The 23139-nt window shown below is 37.9% G+C and overlaps 1 protein-coding gene across 4 annotated transcripts in view; it reads left to right on the top strand.

The window, feature by feature from the left end:
• Positions 1–17240, top strand: part of MLIP (muscular LMNA interacting protein) — a 111586-nt gene extending 94346 nt beyond the window's left edge. For 2 of the 4 annotated variants that reach the window (XM_062626173.1, XM_062626169.1), the window contains 3 exons: positions 7342–7395; positions 14667–14701; positions 16863–17240. In XM_062626173.1, the coding sequence (XP_062482157.1) occupies positions 7342–7395; positions 14667–14693 (81 nt within the window). In that variant the 3' untranslated portion in view covers positions 14694–14701; positions 16863–17240. The remainder of the gene's footprint in view (positions 1–7341; positions 7396–14666; positions 14702–16862) is intronic. The other 2 variants (XM_062626174.1, XM_062626171.1) reach the window with 1 other exon arrangement.
• The last annotated feature ends 5899 nt before the right edge of the window (positions 17241–23139 follow it).

Genomic DNA, 23139 nt, shown 5'->3' with positions numbered 1-23139 from the left:
CTATGCAGATTGCATCTAGTCTTCTGCTTAATGTATTTCAGGCAGACATTTTAAATGCATAAACCAATATCAAATATAATAGGAATTCTGGCCCTAGCTAACAACTCCAAGATCTCTTTATCTTAGCCTTCTGCATTTTCAGGTTAATATGTGAGCACACATCTTAGGAGAGCAACCAAAGGAAACACAACAGACTAAATACAGCGCTTCTAGTATCTGCTTCTAATGACTGTGAAGGGGATTCTATGCCATGCTGATGGTGGTGGGGGCAAGCTTGCCATAGGTTGCAGGCTGCTTCTGATGCTGGGATCATGATCCATGATGGAGTTTGAACTGGATACAACTCCATTTCTAAGGGAATTTGAAAGCACAGAAAATGGGAACGTTAAGAAATAATCTCTATTAATGATTTGTCAAATGGATGCTGGAGAGGGACTCTTCATTAGAGACTGTAGTGACAGGACAGGGGGTAACGGGTTCAAACTTAAACAGGGGAAGTTTAGATTGGATATAAGAAGGAAATTCTTTCCTGTTAGGGTGGTGAGGCACTGGAACAGGTTGCCCAGGGAGGTTGTGAATGCTCCATCCCTGGCAGTGTTCAAGGCCAGGTTGGACAAGGCCTTGGGTGAGATGATTTAGCGTAAGGTGTCCCTGCCCATGGCAGGGGGGTTGGAACTAGCTGATCTTAAGGTCCTTTCCAACCCTAACGATTCTATGATTCTATGACATGTCTTTGCTTGTAATACAATAATAAAAACAGAAGACAAAATTACAAAGAACAGAACACAGAGGTAAAGACTGTTGGTTTTAACAACAAAAGCAGAAATATACCATTGAGTGAAAAATATAAAGAAGATTTAGCAGGCATACAACCTGTATGAGACACAGAAAAAACAATTTTATTAAAGACAGTGAGAAAACAAAGTCTGAAGAAAAAAAAAATCATAGTTACTGGAAACTATCCCAAAACACACAGAGCTGCATAGAAATTCATATCTTAGATGTCACTGAACACATATGTTTCTAGACAGGTTTCTAAAAACCTGTTGGTTTTTAGATTGTAAAAACTCGTCTGAGGTATCAAGGAAAAGTAAACAGTGAGCTGACTTGGAAACTCTGCATTTTAAAGGACAAACTGCCACAATTAAAATTCAGTTAACTGTCATGGCAGGTATTGATATAATGTGTACTCCGAAATATGGCCTTAATTAACTCTTTTTCTAGTTATGTTAGAAAAATGTATGAAATATAATTAGTTCTGTGAAATTCCAAGTATGTACTCAAGCTTTAATTAAAGAAACCAGTATTTATGTATGTTACAAAGATTTTATGAACTTCAAGGCGTTAGTGGTTGAGTTTTTTTCTTTCTGGCTATGTGTTCTGAATTTTGATGAAGCGGTCATATATGATAAGCTGTAAATTACAGTACTAGCTTTCTCCTTTTATTAATTAAAAAGTAGCTATAATTTTAATAATTATATAGTAGAATACAATCTTAATACAAATTTTTATATAGGAGATGACAGTTACACACGTATACCCTAGAAAATTCAGTCAAAGTTTGTGGTTTGGATATACAGTAACTAAGGTCAAAGATCTCTGTTGCATGAAAAGCTTACTCAGAAAACAGGATTTATTCAGTTTTGCAGCTAATCTGGGAAGAAAATATGTGGGTGGAAGGTCAACTCTGAAAATTAAATCCATTTCGTTTCACACTGTCACCTGGAAAGCAGTTAAAGTTCTTTGGCTGTTATCAGTCAATGAGCAATGAGCCCCTTCCTGGGGCAGGGAAGTATCGTCATTTTTGACCAGTGACTCAATTTCTGTGAGTCCATAAATAGTTCACAGTCAGTATGCTGAGTGAAATTTCAAACACCCGTATTGCTGGAAGTTCTGAAATGTTCTTTCCAATACAGATGGGAATTTGAAAACATTAAATACTCCAGAAATCAATATGCATCATTTGGGTTATATGATCTAACTCAATGCAGATCTAACCCATATGATTAGAAGATGTTTGTCTCTGCTGCCTTACCCTGTAGGTGTGCAGGTTGTGGTTTTCTTCCCCCAAGTATTTGTTACAGGCCCAGTACCCTTGCTGGCCACCAGCTCCCGTAATCACCTATAGTGAAATTAGCCCTGTGAGGAACTGCAGAGCTTGATTAGCCCACAGCAGAGAGCAGAGGCTCTTATCATTATTGCCACAGAGTGAACTGACAGTGAAATACATTTGAATGTTTTATGGAAGTGATGAAAAATGAAATATCCAGGTCAGAAAACACAATATGCCAGTTACAGATGGGATTTCTTACAATTAAACACTTCATTTTAATTTTCTAAATGACCAGTGAGAGTTTACAAGGGATCAAAATGTTTTGCAGAAAGCTTCTTTTTTTTCTGTTGCTGCTGTTTTTCATTGAAAAATCATTTTAGCAGAAAATCCCCACCCAGTTCCATCAATGGCTAGCCCAGCATGAGATGTTCAACTTGGCTTAGAAAAGGTACCCCAAGGAAAAATTGATGCACTGCTGCACTTGTGTGCATCTCCCTCTCTCCAGCTCCACTTAAAGATAAGGAATCCCTACTGCAAAGCCCTGTAACTTCTCCAGCCTCTGGTATTCTCATACAAATCTTTCAGTCTCACCCCACTCTGGTGCCCTCCAGGCCTGTGTCCTGTGAAAACCTGTCAGGGAACCGTGCCTGTGTGTGAGCTGTCTGTCTTGTGTGCATACTTAGCAGTATCTGGGGAGAGGTTTGGGATCTTCAAGTTAAAAATGCACAAGTATGGTACTATATAATAATGATTTGCAAGTCAGTCAGGACATAGGTGGCTGAAGGTGTGTTATAAATCTTTGTTGTGATCAGCATTTCTGCTTTACTTTTCTTTATAGAGAGGTGGAAATTGCAAAAAATGGGTATTTAACTGACTGAATCTTTGAAATGGATTTTATACCATGTAATTTCAGAGATATTGAATTGTCATAATTATGAACTGGCTCTTTACATCATTATATATTTTCTCTCCCCTTTGTTTAAGGTAGCCTTTGCTGCTGCAGGTGTTTTACCATTTAGTGGTACCCTAGATTTCTTGTGCTTGCATTCAGAAAAAGTAATTATCTATAAAATTGTTTTATAAAAAAACGTTTGCTTGTTATATGTGTATAAACAAACTTTTTTAGTCTTTTAGAAATTAGTAATTTTTCCTGTTGTGAAGAAATGACTCTGTGTTTCATACAAATCCGTATTACCTATTTATTTTCAAAGTGGATTAACCTAGTGGTCTTAACAGAGAAGTTTGAAAGAATAGTGTATACATGAATGTTCTCTGGTTACTATAGTTGAAACATTCTTATTTTTTACGTACCTTATCTGGTTCCAAAGGGTTTTAAACCTGTGCCTCAATTAGCAAAGGTTGCAGACCCTCTAGAGAGTCACTTAGACTTATGAAAAAGGTCTTACCTTGAGAACACCTCAGAAAGCTTTATATTATTCTGAGGCAGCTGTGATTCATAGCACAATAAAGATAAACTGACCTTTTAAAGGCAAATATGTCTTGCTGATTACCCTACAGAGCTAAATGAACAAAGGTCTAACTAAGATGTTATATAATCACCTTTTTTATGCCTTGGCTGTGTCTGCAAGAGGTTATTTTGGCCAAGCATATAATTTCCCTTTGATCTTACATGCTTTAAATACTTAAATATTGTCAGGATATCCACCCTCCACAGTATGATTTTTGCTGCCACAAAAGCAGATTTGCCTATTTTTCTCTTTCATTGTTCTCAGAAAAAAATAAGGAAAATATCATAAGAAAATAATGATATCTGGAAAGTTAAAAATTATTAATTAACCTTGTAAGAGTAATGCAGAATTTTGTAACTGATAAAGGCATTAAGAGTACAAATTATAAAAACCATATTGTCATCTTTCAACATCAACAGATGCAATTCCTTTACATTTGTGGGAGAAACTAAGGTTTCTTGATACCTGTTTTGACCTGGAGTTGAAAGACTGCCAGTGACAGAGCTTGATGAGGTCTCATTAAGACAGTACATGCATAAAAAATACATAGTCCAAGCTGAATTCATAATTCAGAACTTGTGGACATGAGCATATTACTGTATGACTCTCAGGGATGGTAGTCTAGTAAGGGTGTTAATCCCACCTCATTCGGCCTATCTTCCATTCCAGTACTTTGAAGTTGATTGTCTGGTACTCTGATCTTGATAGCTCATCTTTGCTGAGATGATCATTCGCTGTGAGGATCTTTTCCCTGTGCTTAGTGCTTTAAGTTGTACTATGATTCAGGCACAAGGTTGAGTTTAATCAGGTAGGCTGTCTGTCTTGTTAAGTGTCCTCCCAACAACTCCGGCTGATGGCCATGCAGACAAGACAACATGAAGATGCCAATGCCCTCCTTTAATACTTGCCCAGACAGTGAGAGACCTGATTACAGTGCTTATCTCACCCTGCAGAAATTCAGACTCATTCTCTCATTTCCAAAAGAGTACATTCCTTACCCACAGAGCTGCAGAAAGCAAAAACACTGGGACAGCAAGTTCCATCCTGTTTGTGGGATTGGCTTGGTGTGCATTCAAGAAAACAAGAATTATATTTGTAGGGAAAAATCATGGAGGAAACAGTAAGATTCTGTAGCCTCTTGGTTAAACTCCGGGAGGGCGGGCATGGGACTTCTTCCATAGCAGAGTTAACACATTTCAGTTTACACTGATGCTTGATAGAAATAACACAGTGAAAAAGCCTCCAGATAATTAGGATGAAGTCACCCAGGCCAAGGCACTCAGCTCCTTTGCAGCTGGCAGAGGCATAGCTGTACAATTCCAGGAAAAACTCTTAACACCCTCCTTTCAGGGACCTGCACGACTAAACATTATTTTAACAGAAAGGATGCAGTGCTTGGCTTGTGTGCTGCATATTCACTAAAGTACTACTTAAAGCTTTTTATAAATGTAACCATATGTGACTTCCTTAAGATGAGACCCAATGTTATGGCAAAATCAGGTCTTCAGACACCTGGCTATAGAATGTATAAACTCTTCTAAGGTACCTTATGTCAGAGAAGCCTGGTGCAAGCAGAGAACTTTATACTGTTCGTTTTTTCTCCAGGTCTTCTCCATTATTAATCAGTTAAATCCTTGTTTGCCTCTCACTTCTCTTCTTTCAGTTAAGCCTCTCCAAATTAGTCAATGTTAAGTGTGCATGTCCAGAAAATAGAGATAATTTCCCACTCTATGGAGACTGCTATAAATGTTGGGTCTTTAGATTGAAAAGAGGATGCTATCAAAATAAAGGAATCAAATATATTTCTTGGATAAAAAAAGAAAAAGAATTACTGGGTTTGTCAGAACTAAGGAGGGACTTGAGACCTCATACTCAAGGAACAAGGTAAGGAAGAATCATGACTCAGAGAGGCATTTCAGGTCACCATGACAGGCAATGAATACTAGCAAGAAAGGCCAGGATGAGATAACACAATAAAAGTGCATTTTTCATTGACTGGTCTTTGTGCAATTTAAGAAAAAGAGCTGTTGCATTCTCAGATCACTACCTGGCTAGGGAGCTTTTCTTTACTGCAACAAGCAGTAGACAGTTCTCAGAGAGCTTAGGTGCACATCACAAAGTAAACAGAAAATCATCAATACTTTTCTCTTTGTGATTGACCCTTCTTTTCCTGGAATAGAAAGATGTATATTCTGGTGAGGCAATAGATAACTCCAAGGTTTATTTCAATGTTTATTTCAAAATAAGCTTGCCATGACACTGCAGGTGTTGTTAGAACTTTGTACCTGTGTATCACCAAGGTTTGCCCACCCTTGGTAGTTGCAGGGTGCTTGGCTTAGAAATAGGACTTTGGTCTCCCACTTAAGCCATTAAATTCCTCCTGTCTGTGCTGCAGTAGTGGCGTGGTATAAAGTCTAGGGGCTGTGCTGGCTAAAATCAGGAGCCAAGTATGCAGCAGAGGGAGAAATGTTGCTGCTGAAAGAATCTAGACTTCTTACTCCTTCCTTACTCTTTATTTGCCTAAAATTATTGCCTTGTCTACATTTAATAAATGAATAAATAAACTTGGTGCCTAAAGTTAATAATTTGCCTTTTCATTTTGGGAAAAAAAAAAGAAAAAAAAAAGAAACAAAATGGGCCAAAGCTTCTGTAACTGCTGCTGTTATTGCTAGAGTTGATTCCTGCTTCCCTGAAAACGAATCAAGGCAAATGTACAAAGAGAGAGAGCAATACATAGCATATCTATTACATAATCGCAGAAAATTAGAGTATATTCCACTTCAGGATCCTTCTTTATATATGGGGGCAGTTTAGCAGAGCAGTTTTCTTCACGAAAAGCACAGTTTCAAAATTAATCTTCTTAGGGCAAGAACAGTATCTTTTTGAGCAACACATCATCTGTTAATTAACTATTTGATCTAAATACCAAAACAAAGTAATGCCTTTGATACACTGAAAATAGGCTTCTTCCAACCTTGTTTTCATAGAATTCTAAAATACCCAAACCCCAACACTTTCAGCAAGCTTTCCTCTAAAGAGGATGTCTCTGTGTCACTGCATAGGGAAACGTCACAAGCTTGTGATCTTAACATTGCCTTTATAAGCTCTGGCTTATCTATTTACCTAATTACTACCCTATTAATTACCTAATTTACCTATTACTAATTAAAATCTTATTGAAATTGGTGTGGTTGTTCACTTGAGTCATAATCATCAAACTTCATTGCTCAGGTGAAAGTCATATAATACTCAAAACACTGGAAAATCACTGAGATCCAAAACTCCTTTCTGCAAATACTCATTTCTGTTATACAGCATTTTTTAGTTAAGTGTTTGTATGATTTATGTCTATGAAATTTAAGATTAAGGAGAGCTCTTTTGAAGGAGATTTAAGAAGATGGATATTCAAAGTGACAGAAATACAATTGCATTTTAAATAGCTTTATATGCAGTATCTCAGATGTATTATACGGCAGGTGCCCTTGCTGTGATTTTCAGTTGAGATACCTCCTTCAGATTGGAAAGTGATCTATCCCTTCCCACCCTTTTAATTATGGAATATGATATAATAGAAAATGGGCCATACCTTGAAATGGATTTTCATACAGACAAAATAGTAGTGAAAAAGCCTTTTTGGCAGGTAGCCTGTTGAACACAAACAGGATTTCATTGCCTTGCTATCCTTTGCAAAACTGAGGGTATTTCCTTTCGTTATTAAACTGTAGTGATAGTTTATATAGAAATTGAACTGATAATTAATTTCTTTTTCCTGTTTTTAACATCATGCTCTCTCCAACTTGTGACATCTTGGCCCAGCAGCCCAGTCATGCCATAGTGCCTATTCCAGAAAATGAAACACTCAGCTCTAAGGAGGTAATCAATTGACATTTAATTTGGTTAAGCATTTGCATGCTAGCTTTATCTTTTATTTATGTAGTTCGTGCCAACTTGGTGAGCAAAAATGTGCTGTGCTCTCAAGTCTGCTTTTGTCCATTGCATAGACTAGATACATGCTAGTTATTCTTAATCATTAAGAATAAAACCCATCAGAGTTGTGTTGCAGACTCTGTTGATTATATGAATTTGGAGTAATCCCAAGATTTCCACTTCAGGTTCCTGATATGTGCTTTTTAGTTAGCCCCATTTAAATCACCCGTTCCCTGATTTACAGTCACTGTTATAACTTCTGTTCTAAATAACAGATGCAACTACTAGAAGCACTTAGGAGAATTAGTTATTGAGAATTTCATAAAGGACTGTCAAGAAAACATAAAAATATACAGTGCAAGTCTGCCTAGTATCAAAATTCAGTACCAGTTCTTTTTGCCTTTGAAGAAGGACACAAATCTTAAAATCTAAATTCAGTGGCCAATTCCCTACTGCTTTTACATATCTAAACTCTGGGATCAGAGTGTTTACCACCCTTGATAATTCATTCACTATGAGCAGAAGTGATCTGCTATATGTGATCAATTTTCTATTGAGGCAGTGCAGATAAAAAGATTCTGCTGGCTCAGGCAAGTCTTTTTTCCAAGAAGGTCATGAACATGAAGCTGAATTACAGCCTTGGTGTTGAAATCAACATATGTAATTACATTAACTATCATATTCTTTTCCGTAGGCTTTTGGACGTAATCTCTCTCTAGCTTTTTTGCAGGCCCCCTTTAGTTACTGGAAAGCTGCTCTGAGGTCTCCTCTGAGCCTTCTCTTCTCCAGGGTGAACAAGCCCATCCCTCTCAGCCTGTCTCTATAGGACAGGTGCTCCAGCCCACTGACCATCTCCAACACTTTCATGTCCTTTCCATATATAAATATGTGTGTGTGTGTGTATTTGTATGTATATATATGTAAGTATGCATGTGTTTATATGTATATATATGCAGCCTTTGATGAAGCACCTGATTTTCCTGTATTTGAAAATATTATAGAAGAAAGCAAACAGCTCAACCCCCATCTCTCATCCTCTCGTCCACATTGAGGGAGAGCTTTTTAGATCTAATGGAAAGTCAAATCTTTTTAAAAATATTTATTTTAAGAAAGAAGACAAACAATTTAACTGATGCATTATTAGATCACTTCAGAAAGTGAAGCATCTCTTGCTGACATCATAAAGTTAGACTACTTTGACTGAGATATTCTTAAAAACATGAGATATTCTTAAAAATGAATTGACAATGGCAACAGAAGTGCAGAATTCCTTTGGTTGAACAGCTTGATCTTTTCCAAGGCAGATAAAATATATAGAACTGTCTTCAGAAAGTGGCCTTGATTTTGAAGAAACACTGAACAGAATTTTTAACAAGCAATTTATTAAAAAACTTTAATGTACTCCCACAGTTGGAACATTTGTACCATGACCTTTAAAATTCAATTGTGGCTGCATTTACAAAGACTAAAGACAATCAATTGGAAGCAAAAGGATTTATCTGGGCTGATATCAGTACTCTTTGTTTTTCCACTGATTATAATCTTATTGGGTGACAGTCATTGACCATGTACAATAATGCTGGGTGCAAGCAAATAGCTTTAAAGTTGGAAAAAAGTGTCAAATACCATTTGGTTCAGCTGAGCAAGCTATTTGTGCTGGTTCCCTGGGGCCTCTCACTAATTTGTATTTTGTAACTGAGTATGACTATACAGGTGTAATCCAGTCCACACGTAGCAGGAGGAATTGTGTCAGGCTCACCACAAGCTGGTCAGGAATTAACATCAAGAGATGCACATTTTCTGTTTTCTCTATTACAAATCAGAGAAAGTCTTCTCCAGTGAACTTTTCAAAATACTTGCACAGGGAATGTTATCTAATTTCCTTCTTCCCCCCCCCCCCCCCCCCCCCCCCAAATTATATCTCCTTTTTAGCAGGAGGAGGTGAGCAGTGTACAGCATGTTGGCCATGTCAACTGAGCAATGTCTTACCATGTTTAGGAAGGGCCAAAGAAGACACAAATATGGCTAAAGATGACCGTCTTTGCTTATTTTCAGTCAAGAAGGACTGAACAAAGACATCTGTTTCCCTTGAGATCTATTGCTGGAGAGGGAAGTATACAGCACCGATACCCAGGACATCAACATTTATGCAGTCCTGGAGACAGACAAGAGAGAAACATAGACTCAGAAGCAGCTCAAAAGATTCAAGGCACATTTTGTAGCTGCTCTGAAAGTGGTAGTTCTTGGTTGATGATTTCTAATATCGCAATATCTTTCAGGCATCTATATTGTTCCTTCTTATTTAGGAATCTAGGGACTGCTTATACTGAATTTACACTTTATGAGTTTACACAACTCACAGGTGTCCACCTAATTTAATGTTTCCCTTTTATCAGTGAAGTCCTGTTTGTATAAACTGATTAGGAAAAATTCTGTCAAGGTATAAGCCCAGCATACTCCTACTTCTGTAATAAGATCTTTAGATCCCTGTCTTGTAGTCTCTGCCCTCACAAAAATGCAATTTTTTATCTAAAATTACGTATAGGCTCATACTGATTCTCCCACAATGTTCCTCCCTCAGAGCTAAAAACACACGGAGAAAACATCAGTGTGATTTATGCAATTCCAAAAAAGATTGGGCAGATGCTCTGTGAAATGCAAGCACATCCTTGACCTTTAGGAAGGAGTGAGAGAAAGAAAGAAAGGAAGGTGCTGCTAGTTTCTACTTAGTAATTTGTATTGCTTTCCTCAGAGCAAAGTATTCAGGGGCAGGGGGGGTGGGGAAGGAGTTACCTTTGTATTCAGAAGAACAGCATTCTTGTCTTCATGCATGAAGCAAATCAGATCTGTCACTGAGAAATCAGGAAAGCAAATAAGGGACATTCTCCTCCTAGAAAAATCCTTCTCTACAGACAGTGTTTTTAATTGGAAGAGATCTGAAGGATGCTGCCTTTAAAACCTAACCAAGACATGTACCAGTAATTTCCAATACTGTCTTCTTTTCAAGTAAATCTAGTGTTTGCCCAGGTTATGATGTTATAATCATTCTCGGAATTGTACTGTGTCAGAATCTTTAGAAGGAACAAGGGGCATAAGTTCCCATACAGTCACAAAAAGACATTACATACAGGTCAACATTCATAAAAAGACCTTATGAGAAAAAGTTTATTTCATTGTCTTCAATGGTGACAGGATTTCACTGACTGTCTTTTGTGCAAGAAGCTCTTTTTTGTTTTGTTTTTTTTGGGGGGGGGGGGGGAGGGTCTGGGTTTATTTTGTTGTTTGTTTGTTGTTTTTGTTTGTTTGTGGGGTTTTTTTTTTGTTTTTTTTTGTTTTTTTTGTGTGTTTTTTTTTTACCAGAGGAAACAATTAATCTGTCCTGCTCCATTTTCAAATGCTTCAGTAACAAAAGTCCTTGAAATCTGAGATTCTATGAAAATGAAATGTCAGTAAGGTCCAAAGTTCTATTATACATTGCTCTTAATCTTTATTTTCTTAAGGAGTGTTCTTGGTCAGAGGTCAGCATTAGCATTAATCATTGATAGACTCTACATATAGGAAGAAAATGCACCCGTTTTATGAAATAGTCCTTGTACTAAATGATTTATGTAAGGGTTTTAACGTTAGATGAAAGCTCCAAGCGGGCACTATCAGAGCACAGTGATGTTCTTCCAGTTAAAAAAACCCTGGTCATTGTACCTTGGATTTACACAGAAAATCCCAGAGTTTATGAAGTCCCCCATGAAGTTGCTTGGCAGCATAATAACTATGGAGCAGGGATGGATGAGCATGGGCTGTGCCCATAGCAGAGGCTTGCACTCCCCTGCCTGTGGTGAGAAGATGCGAGGGCAGGGTACAGTCTGCCTTCTCCTCCAGGTTATCCTGACAGCCTGAGAGAGGTTGCTGGTAGTGCTTAGGTATTCTGGAATGATTCAGCTTTCATGTACTGTTCAATACCTTTTCAACTTGTAAAGAAGACCTCTGTCAAAGCAAGAATCAGGATATGATGAATACCTAATAAAACTAGAGGGAACTGCGTCAGAAGCTGCTCTTACTCACATGTTCACCTCCTTTGTTCAACTGCGTTTTTCCATTTGGTGCAGGTCCTACCCTGACATATTGGGGCAAAAGGCTGTGTTGCTCCTAGTGCTTTCCTTGGAGATATAAACACAGGGTTTCTACCTGTCACATCACAGACACACTATTCACTTTATACTTTTAGTCTTGCATAAAATTACAGCCCTGTGCTCCAGACTAGTGTGGCAGAGTACTGTTGTCAGCTCCATAGCTAGCCAGGCCACAGGGTATGCCTGTGCCACACTGTGACAAAGTCAGCACCAATTCTGTTCCCACACCTGGGATGCAGGGTCAGAGTGATATTTACAGCACCACTGGTTTAAAGAGTTTATGAATTATCTAACTAGCTAGGGGACATTAGGCAATTCATAAAGAATGCTGCACATACCAAGTCTAAACATAGAGATTAAGGCAACAGATAATGAGGCATAGGGCAACAGCAATACATATTAAAACAGCTCTTGGATAATTCAAATTAAAAAATCCTTTGATGTCACTTACATCCAAAATGAGAACTGTTCTGACTTAAGCTGTGATATTCCAAAATATTTTGGAACAAAATGAACAGTGCGTCTCTGCAGTGATAGTCTCACCAGCCACTAGTTTATTTTCAACAAACCAAAGACTGCAGCCCAAGGCTGTCTCCATATCATCATAACAGTTCATTTAACTGAAAATTTGATGATCCACCAAGTAAGCATTAAATTAGGAATAATTACTTCTTTTATTATAGAATAAGAATTTCAGCTGTTAGCTGTAACAAATTCTTTAATCTTCTAAATGGATGGGTGATTAAATGGGAACAGTAAACTGCAGTCTTCTGATATTTATAAGTAGAAAGGTAGGTCCAAACAATGAACATTTGTAAATTCTCTAACAAAAAACTTTAAATATCAGCAGACATACTTTATACTTTAGCAATGCATTAAACTTTTTAATTTTTAATAATTTTTATGTACAACAGGAAATTTATGCTTGCAACAGGTATTTGGGCAATACTTTTAGCAGGCTTCAATAATACCTCCTTGTTTTAAGTAAAATATTTCAGTTATAGCTTTCTGACATGAAAGGGCATTGTAAATCACCATGCATTAACAGGGAAAAACATTTAATGTATTACTGGGATTTTATTTCTAATGTGATAGCTATAAGAAGTATTACTGCATATGTATTACTTATACAGTAGATTTACATTTAAAACCCTGAAAGTGTATACCATATAAATAACTAATAAAAATGTAATACAGAGAAAGTATGAAATGTCAGTATGTAATTTAAACTGCAATTTTAATCTAATTATATTTGGCTTTAAGAAGTAACTGTTGTGTTTGGTCCACTTTAGACAATGGCATATTACTGCATAATAACTTTAGAGGAGAAGAGCTTGCCCTGAATAAGTAGTCAGAACACAACTGTAGTCTGAAGAAGCTTTTTTATTATTCAATACTTAAGTAATGCATAAGTAATTAGAATGACAGAATCGTAAAATCTGAGAATCACAGAAGTATTAGAGTTGGAAGGGACCTTAAGATCATCTCGTTCCAATGCCCCTGCCATGGGCAGGGACACCTTACACTAAACCATGTTACTCAAGGCTCTGTCCAACCTGGCTTTGAACACTGCCAGGGATGGAGCATTCCAGTGTCTCACCACCCTCACAGTAAAGAACTTCTTCCTTGTATCTTACCTGAACTTCCCCTGTTTAAGTTTTAACCTGTTACCCCTTGTCCTATCACTACAGTCTCTGATGAAGAGTCCCTCCCCAGCACACCCATAGGCCCCCTTCAGATACTGGAAGGCTGCTATAAGGTCTCCATGCAGCCTTCGCTTCTCCAGGCTGAACAGCCCCAACTTTCTCAGCCTGTCTTCATAAAATTATTTGTAGTATTTGACCACTCATGATAACAAATTTATTTCCTTATGGCTAGTTATAATTTCCCCACTTGTTGCCTCCTTTCCTTTCACCATGCAAATCTGAGCTGTCTATAAACCCTTATTAAGTATCTGGGAGGGAAAACAGATACCCCTTAACCTACTTTTGAGGTTAAACAAACCATGCAGCCTCCCTTCATGTATCATACGCCTTTCCCAGAAATCAGGGAACACTCACCACCATCCTGATGATCCCCCACTGTGTTTTTGTGTTTGCTTGACTTAAACTTTTCTATTGGGAGGGCTCAAAAATGGAAACTGTGTTCCAGACGCAGCCTCACTATTGCCTAGCAAAACGGAATAATAACTCCTGGCTATGCTCTAGTTAATGCAACTGTAGATGAGGTTATCCTTTACTACAAAAAGGGTGGACTAACCCATGTTCAGTTTGATGCCAATCAGACCTCAGGTCCTTCTCTGCCAGTAAGCCAGTCAGTCATTGGCCTGTACTGTTGCACAGGGTTGTTCACTTCATCCACTCACCTTGTCCTCCCCCCAGATGCAGGATTCTGTATTTGCCTTTGTTCACGAAGCTCCTGCCAGCACATTCCTCTGATCTGCAGAAGTCCTCTATATGGAAGCCATACCCTCATATATCAGTCTCCCCCTCCTCTCCAAGTTAGCAACATCCAGAATTCCTGGCTCTCCTACCCCTCACGTCCAGCCGCACCACCCTAGCATCCTCTGAAATTCCACCTAGAGCAGAGACTTTGAACAGTTGACTACTATCTTTTTAGGCAAGTAGTCACCCAGCAGCCAATTATTCATCCACACTGTAGTTCACCCTACTTCTTGGTTTGGGTACCAAGTTGCAACAGGAAACTGTGTAAAAAACCTTGTTAAGGTGGATGAAAACAGTATCCATGCTATATGAATGCATGGCTGGGCACAAGCTCTGTCCTTCCAGGGTGCGGTCCAAAAGAGAAGTGAGCCTGAAATGTCCTCTAACATGCATTTAGCCAAGGTGATGATTGTCCGTTGAAATTTGCTATGTGCAGTACACTTCCTCAAACATGTCAATGTCTTAAAAGTCATCCTCTGTTCAGTACGCAGAGTTATAAATAAACAGTGCAGGAAAACAATGCTTTTAAAAGGCACTTTGCTGTATGAAGTTGTCCACCAATTTGTAGAACTGTGCCTGTTTAACATACTGCAGTTTTTATTCTTCTCTCCATTTTGTTTTCATCGTTTAATTCCCTTTTTTACAGGCTGCCAATGAAAGAGGTTCTGTTTAACTGTAATGGTGAGTATTACTATTTTTCTGAGTTGATTACAGTACCACTTTGAATATGTAACTATATCTTTACTCTCACTTTAACAAATTTTTATGGTTTTGTTTAAAAAGATGATAGGATGCTTTAGCTACGAAATTAATGTTTGGATAATAAGCTGGCTATATTTGGTGAATGATTTTCCATTAGTAATTAGTAATGCAGAATAACTCAACTTCTTAACCTCACAGAATAAAGGCACAATTGAATTAATTCCAAGTGGGATGCAATCAAACAGTTGGAAAAAATTGAGGTATAGTCTGGAATTAGATTGTGAAGTAAGGTGATTGAAATAAGATTAATAAGATTAATATTATTTTATATTTGAGCACATAACCCCATAGTGCTATTAGAATGAATGGTTTGCTAGAGTTAAACAATATTATATTGGAAATCATGGAGTCACTGAATAATAGAATGGGTTAGAAGGGACCTTAAAGATCATGTAGTTCCAAACTCCCTGCCATGAGAAGGGACACCTTCTACTAGACCAGGTTGCTCAAAACTATGCTTGAGAACAGATATAACATAGTACTTGATGTGGGAGGTTAGCAAATAGGTGAAAGAGAAAAGGCTGAAATGTTCCATACCTTTTCCTTTGTTCCTGTTTTCAGAAAATAGGTTAATTATTTCACTTATTGTTAAGAATTTGGGAGTAGGATCATGAAAAGAAAAGGAAAGAAATGCCTGAAGGAATACTGAGATAAATTAGCACAGTCTAATGAAACCTACCCTTAAAATACTTAACCAAAGCAATTTCTCAAATATTACTGATTAGCAGGATGAATAAGTTCCCAGAAAACTGGAGAAAGGCAAACACAGTGTCATATCTAACAAAGGAGGAGACGAAAATCTAAAGAATTACAGGGAAGTCAGCCCTAATAGCATTTCCAAGATACTGGAACAGTCTTAAACAATGCACTTGCAGGCAACTATAAATAAGGAGATGACTTGCACAGTGACATGTCAGAAATAAATCCTATCAAGTTGACTTCATTTCCTACTTTAACAGCAAAACAGATACAGAGGATGTGTTTGATACAGCACATCCTTGACACAGGCCCACGTGATATTCATAAGCAAGCAAAGCAGATACAGACTAAATTAAATTCACATAAGGTAGATAGGATCATAGAATCATAGAAGAGTGAGGGTTGGAAAGGACCTTAAGATTGTCAAGTTCCAACACCCCTGCCATGGGCAGGGACACTTCACACTAAACCATGTCACCCAAAGCCCTGTCCAAGATGTGCAACTGATTGCAAAGCTGGACTCTGAGAGCAATCATTTATTACTACAGTGAGGGAACATCTCATACAAGCTTCCACAATGCTGTCTTCTAGCTCTAGCACTATAAGACATTGCCATTAATTACTTGTTCAATCACATGGACAGTAAACATACCAAATTTACACATACTGCCTGTTTGGGAGGACTTGCAAGAAGATAAGGAGGCGGGGTTAGAATTCAAAAAATGTCACCTTAGAGAAATGGCTTGAAATCAATATGATAAAATTCATTGAATACAAATTAAAAAAAAAAAAAAGCAAAAATGCAGCATAAACTGAAAAGGAATTACAATAATGCTACTGGGAAAAAACGTGAAGATTACAGAGGACCACAAACTGAATCTAAGTTGAAGAGGTAATGTTGTTACAAAAAATTATATTCCAGGGAGATGTTGAAGGGAGTGGTTATAGTATGGTGGAGGTAATTACTTGTCTCTGTTCAGTATTAGTGAAGAAGCAGTTGCATGGGATGTGGGAAACAAATGGAACATTTAGAAAAGTTCTAAAGGTTTCAGTATCTTCACTTCACACAGAAGACAAGAAACAAGGACAGAGTAGAGACACAGCAGTTTATATCTCTTCATAATGGACTGTTATAAAGAGATATTAGAAACATATAATGGTTTAGGTTGGCAGGGGCCTTAAAGATCATCTAGTTCCATCACCTTGCCATGGGCAGGGACAACTTTATGACTTTTTTTCTGTTAAACTATGAGTTACATTTGTTAGCTAGATCCTCAAGTTGTATAAATTAGGAGAACTAAATGACCTCAGTGCACGTTATAGAGTTTATTAATCTGTATTTTTGACAACTTTTGTTCATGTAAAAACTCTTCTTTTGCAGCCTTGGATTAGGATCAAGAGCTGAAACTGCAGAGTATTTTGAGGCCTGTTTCTGTACTGAGAAGGAATCCACAGAACTAATGTTATTTAAAACACCGTTAAAGAAAATCAACAAAAAAACAAACAAAAAAACCCCGAAACCCTAAAACACAACAAAAATGCTTCCAGTATGCCAATTGCAAAGCAGTAATAACAATAAAACTCTTTCAAGAGACTATGTACTAGCATAATTAACCCCAGAGACACACATGGACATGACATATTGTAATATTTTTTGAAGAGCTTGCTAATTTAAGAGATGGCCAATATAACACAGCATATTTTCTTTTGAAATAATAATGAATGTTGAAATTAAATAAAGCTGTATTTTTGTTGCAAAGTGTTTGTTGCGATTCTTATTTTCAGTCCTGCAAATGTAGTTCCACATATTTCAAGCAGCTGAGAATGAATGTCAGCATTGCTGGAAAGGAAAACACTCCCATGCTCTTAACCTTGGTCACATTTTGTCACCACACACTTATGTTTGTGAAATAATCAGGGAATTATTCACGTTTGTGTCAGTACCCACAGCAATCAGCATGCACATGATTCCTCCCTGCCATGCAATACTCATAGCCATTTTGAACGGGCAGTGTCTGTGTGAGCTGGAGTGCAGGCAGATTTGCCAGCTGCGCTCCTGGCCCACATGGAATAATCACCACCTTCCTCGTCAGTTTATGCTCTTTTTTCATTTTTACTCTGTGCTGCTCCCTCACAATGCTGACTGAGCCTGGATCCAGTTGGAAGCAGTTTGCTTCCAAAATGCTTTATAAGTTGAAGGAAGCAGACTGTTGATGCTTGCATGAGTTGATTGCCTTCTCCCTGATCCTTTGATCCTTTAAACCACAAATCACCTCACAGGTATGTGTGTGTTCAAGACCTTTGCAGCACAGCCCTGTCTTGGTGTACAGGAGCATTTTGCCTTCTGACGCACTGCTATGTATTGTGGTTAAGATTAATATTTTAATGAGAATTTCTGCTGCTTTCATTAAAATGAATGCAATGAACTGATTTATAAAATATGATCATCAGTTAAAACATTAAAATTAAAAACAGTTTAAATGGAATAGTCTTCAGGCTACTCAGACTCTTGCACTAGTCAACCTGGTGCAATTTCAATCCAGCCAGCATTTAAACTTTTGAGTGGTGGAACTGTGGAAATAGAAGTTCAGCAGTCAGTGGATATCTACCTATAGGTAAACTATACATTTTACCCCTAATACAGGGGCACACATCTCCTTCAGAATGCCATGAACAGATTGATAGATATACAAAGTTTGGTTTTGCATTAGTTTCTTTTCTTAATGGAAATATAGCAGAAATGTGTCCGTGTTGTGGACAGCATACTCATTAACCTGATGGTGGAAAAAAAAATCAGTTGAGAAAAGCATTTCAGTGAATTCAAGAGAGAGCTCCTGAGGACAGAAATGAATACATATAGGTAAATATAACAAAAAAAATACTGAAAAATTTTAACAATAGATAAACATTTTTACATCTTAACACATTTATAACTATAAGTGTGTTATAAATACTGTGCAAGATGTAATAGCTCTACCCACCAAGGACCTAATAGTATTTCTTGTTTTCAGTAAAGCACTGAAGTGGGAAAATTTAACATTTAGAATCAGTGTGATCTACGTGATTCTCAAAAGTCGTAGTAAGCTTCCCTGCCCATTTTTTCAAAAGATTTGCTTTGTTCTGAATTTGCTCCAAACCCAACTTTATTTTCCTCTTGAATTCCATTTTTGTGAAACACAAATGCCATCTAGCATGTCTAGCTAAGAGAATTATTCACATGGTATGGATTAGGTTTAAATTAGCCCAGTGATGATAAACTGAATCCCACAGGTGGAAGGAATACAAAGAAGAGAAAGAAATCCTGGGATTATAGGAAGGGGAAAAGAGGAATTTTTTATTGACCCTTGGGTTTGTAAATTTGTTCATCTATGCATATTTTAAAAAACATTTGCCCCATCTGTTCAAACAGCTTCTGTCTATATATGAAAAATGGGAGTATGTTGGTAATTACAATCTACAAGGTATCTGAGAAACCAATGGAAAGGGTGTTAAAAGAATCCTTTAAGGAGAGCTCAAGGATACAAAAGGAAAAAATCTATACCTTAAGGTATAAAAAAAATCCTTAAAAGCAGAGATCAGAAAATGGCAACTCAGCAACACTGAGAATCATCCTGTTATGAGGATTAAGAAGCCAAGTCTTTCCCCACCTGACCGATGTTTACACTGCACAGGCTACTGGCTGATTTACTGGGGCTGGTGAGTATGTTAATAGTGGCTATCGAGTGTGTGAATTAACAAAGGCATAGTGGTTTCACATGAATAAGTTGTATATATCATTCTTGCAGCATCTCTTTGTACATTATAAAAGATGTCTGAATAAAAATGAGCTGACAATTTCTGTGTAGGACTGCTCTCACTTATCCAAGGAGTAGTACACAGGATGATGCTAGGTTATTTCTACACTAGTCAAGTCATACACCCCAAAACAAATGGCACGGTGTAGCTTACAAGTTTAGGGAAGAGCCTACTGCAAGCTAGCTTATTTACAAGTGGAGTGGATACAATTGCATTGCAATAATGCCAAACTTAGTATGTATCCAAAAATGCCTCCAAGCCTACTTGATGTTAAGACTAATAGTGAGCGTATGGACAACCTGTTCAGGTTTCTAATATTGGTTTGGGAGGCTACTTCTGCCTCTGCGCTTCTCAGTCTACTCATGATCAAGAGAACAGTTTGGACTTGGAGTGCCAGCATTCACTGCTGGCATCAGATAGGGCCAGATATTTGAGATGAACACTGGTAGGTACCCATCTGCCATGAAACACCTGCATGACACCTTCTGAGAGCTCCTACTGACAGTGAAATACAGTATGTTCCCCTTGTCACCTCTAACTGGTTCAGGAGGTTTGGGATTGGCAAGTTTACTGCAAGCATCACCTCTCTGAACCTGTGTGCAGCCATGCACAGGCTAAGCTGTCCACAGTAATCTACACTGACAGCATAACAAAGGTGGCATGCGGTCCATGATACGTTGGGACCACCGCCAAGATTTCCATGCCTGGTTGTGTCTCCTGTGAGGTTCCTATTCAGATATAAGCCACAATGACTGCTCTTACCTGTTCTGCAGGTAGGGAAACACTGTTTAGGAGAATGCTTGCAGCTGTGTCGTTGCATACTGTGCTGGTTCATGCACAGTGTGGCCCATTCTTCACATATATTTACCTGACTGAGCCCAGAGAGGGCTGACTTCAAGGCAATGCTGGAGTATGGCTGACAATAAAAAGGACATGGCACCTGCTGCCTTGAGGTTGACCAAGTGATGCTGCTGGGGTGGGAAATATGTGTGGTGAATTACTGTGGTGAGAAGAGTGTAAAGGCTATGAGGCTGTAGCAACCACTTAGTACAATGTTGTGCCGATAAAGTCACCTTTTACCAGTGGTCGTTTATTGAGTGCTTGAGCACTTGTATATGTGAATCTGTGTGTGTGAGGAATGGAATTTCTTTGTCATAGGTGATTGGGGTCAGTTTCTCTTCCTGTACCTCTTACTTTGACCCTAAATCTGTTGATTTAAGTATCTGAGGAACTAGGCATGATGGTCACAGAGGCATACTGTGGCAGGACTCTAGTTAGACATCTGATTAGCGTTATAACTTAAACCACCATTATTCTAAAGTACATGTAAATCTGGATTAGCATTGTAATAATTGCGATAGTCAGCCTGAAATGTGTGAATTAAAAGTGACACTGCTTGATACCATGCCAACAACCCACAGCAGTGAGCTGTCAGGCTATTGTCAAACGGGGTGAAAGCACCCCCACTCCTGCTCCAAACATATGGAGACCAAAATGACAGTGAGAAAATCACTTGAACACACTGCTTTTCTCTGCATAAACACATCTAGCAGTTAGTCACTTGCAGTTTGGGAATCTCATTCTGCCATTAGTACATAGGAGAGAGAAGACAATGCTTTAGGTGAAGTGTTTTTTACTGCATTACTTACATTGCATTACAGCCATTAATAAGAAAGAGTAATAAGTGCAAGCTATGGCACTCATTACAAATTAGTGATGGATTTTGTGCAAGGAGTCACCAGTTAAATTTCTGTTTGAGTTCAAAGAAAAGGGTGGCCTGTGTCAGTGCAGAGTTTAACTTGGAGATAAGAAATTACAGGGGTTCCCTTATGCATTGTGCTTTTCCTACTGGCGAATGACTGAATTGGCATCTGGTGTTCTGTTTTCTTCCTAAATGTGCTGAGAGTCACTCCATTTTCCTGGCACAATTTAGCAGTACTGCAATTCTCCTTCTGAATCTGGGCACAAAGCTTGACACTAGTCTGCTTGCAGCAGCCAGAAGGGAAGCTGCTGTAGTCTTCTTATGGGGTTGTCCATCCTGGAGGTAACCTTCAGCACCCAGAGCCTCAGTGACCACTGCTATCTCCAGTGCTCTGGTTAGAAATGAGATTTTTATAATACTCAATAGGCTTATTCAGACAAATCAGGAGACTTTTGAAAGAAAGGCTGTGGAATAATCCTGCTCAAGTTTTAAAGAGATTCTTGGACATTTAAAACTGTTTTCTATCTGTTACTCCACCAAATGTTCAGTGATACTAATATTTGAATTTCTGTCCAATGTGTGGTGTTTTTTTAAGCTCTAGGGTAGACATCAGGTAATGCTGAAACAGGTACAAGTCAGAGAATTCTGTACTTAATTGTAGAGACTAGAACTAAGACAATCTTAGCGGAGCTGCTGTGCTTGGAATAGGTTAATCTTCAATAGAGAAAAAGAATCATGTTTAACTATTTTTAAATAGTTACAGTATGCTTTTTTTTTTTTTTTTTTACAGTGAGCAGGGTTGCTTTGCTTACAAAGGAAAGAACTGAAATAAAATATTTGCTGAACCACAACAGAATTGATTAATGTTTTTGGCTTTTGGTTTGGTTTTTGATTGGGCTTTTTTTTTTTGTTTTTAAGATTTGAACACATGCCAAAAACTAGAAGAAAGTGAATTTTATCAAGTTTCAGCAGAGTTTCGTGTGTCAAAAAACAAAGCTGCTTAGAAGTACAAGTTACATTTTCACTCTCCTTTAAAGGAAATCTCATTCCTGTGTAAACTAGCTCATTTCCAAACAAATCCCTTGCCTCTGGTTTATCATCATCAAGTCTTTAAAAGTTGAAAATAAATATCAAAATACCAAACAAACCAAAATGAAACCAGAGGTCTATAAGTGAAAATGCAGATAAGCCTGTTCACTTAATCTGACTGGCTTGTAACATTTATCACATGTGGTAGCTTTTTTTTTTCTTATGCTTCCAGAGCAAGGAGATAACTCTGTAAAAGTATTTCCATACATGTGTGCTAACAAAGAAGATGTGCATTTTGATAATGTCAGTGCAAATCAGGAGTCATTCTCTTGGAACTGATGGAGCTGCATAGACATAAGGAAGAGAACTAAACTATAATTTCTAGCGAGCACATCACCTGAGTTTCCATGAATGTCTTTTCCAATTTTCCTTTGTTATATTTGATACAATATACAACAGTAACAGATTTAAATGTTGTCCAGTTTTTTGTCTTATAAATAAAACTTTATATAAAAAAACCTCACAGAGCAAATTTTAAGGGTAAGATTTATGTCCTATTATGTACAGTGATTGCATGTTGCTGACCTTGGCCTTTCTATTAACTTCCACACAGAAGACTGCTTGCAACAGAGCAAAGTAAAAATCATGTGGTCTGATGCAATTTCCCATCATTCACAGTTCTTTAGCTCTGGTGGGGACACTGTGGGAAGCGGGTCCAACATAAAGCACTGCTGGCAAGAAATGGTATTAAAGACTCAAACATTTTGACAACAAGCTCATAGATGAACCTACACACACATATACACACATTAGCACTTAATGTCTCTGTTATTCACAGCAATGTACCCAAACCAGCTGTGCTGCCAGCGGCGCTTTCAGAAGTAGCTATCCTTTGGTGCTCTGACTTCCTGCAGCACTGAAAAGCCCAGCTGAACTCCCAAAGAAGAAGATCTCCTTCATTCCCTAGAAAACAGTCTGCCACCTCCTTCTCCAGGTTCCTCCCATTTGCTACAAAATGCAAACAAAAACTATGACTACATTTTTCCTCTGCTTATTCAGCTTTGGAGCCTTAAATTATCTTGTAATGGTTCAGATTTGAACCTATGATACTTTTTGCAATTTAGCCTTACAT

The sequence above is a fragment of the Pezoporus occidentalis genome, unplaced genomic scaffold, assembly GCF_034315485.1.
Source record: "Pezoporus occidentalis ecotype Australia unplaced genomic scaffold, CSIRO_AGI_Poc_V1 ctg29, whole genome shotgun sequence".
NCBI classification, from domain to species: Eukaryota; Metazoa; Chordata; class Aves; order Psittaciformes; family Psittacidae; genus Pezoporus; species Pezoporus occidentalis.
Note: the sequence above shows the minus strand (reverse complement) of the source record. Positions and strands in the feature narration are given on the sequence as shown.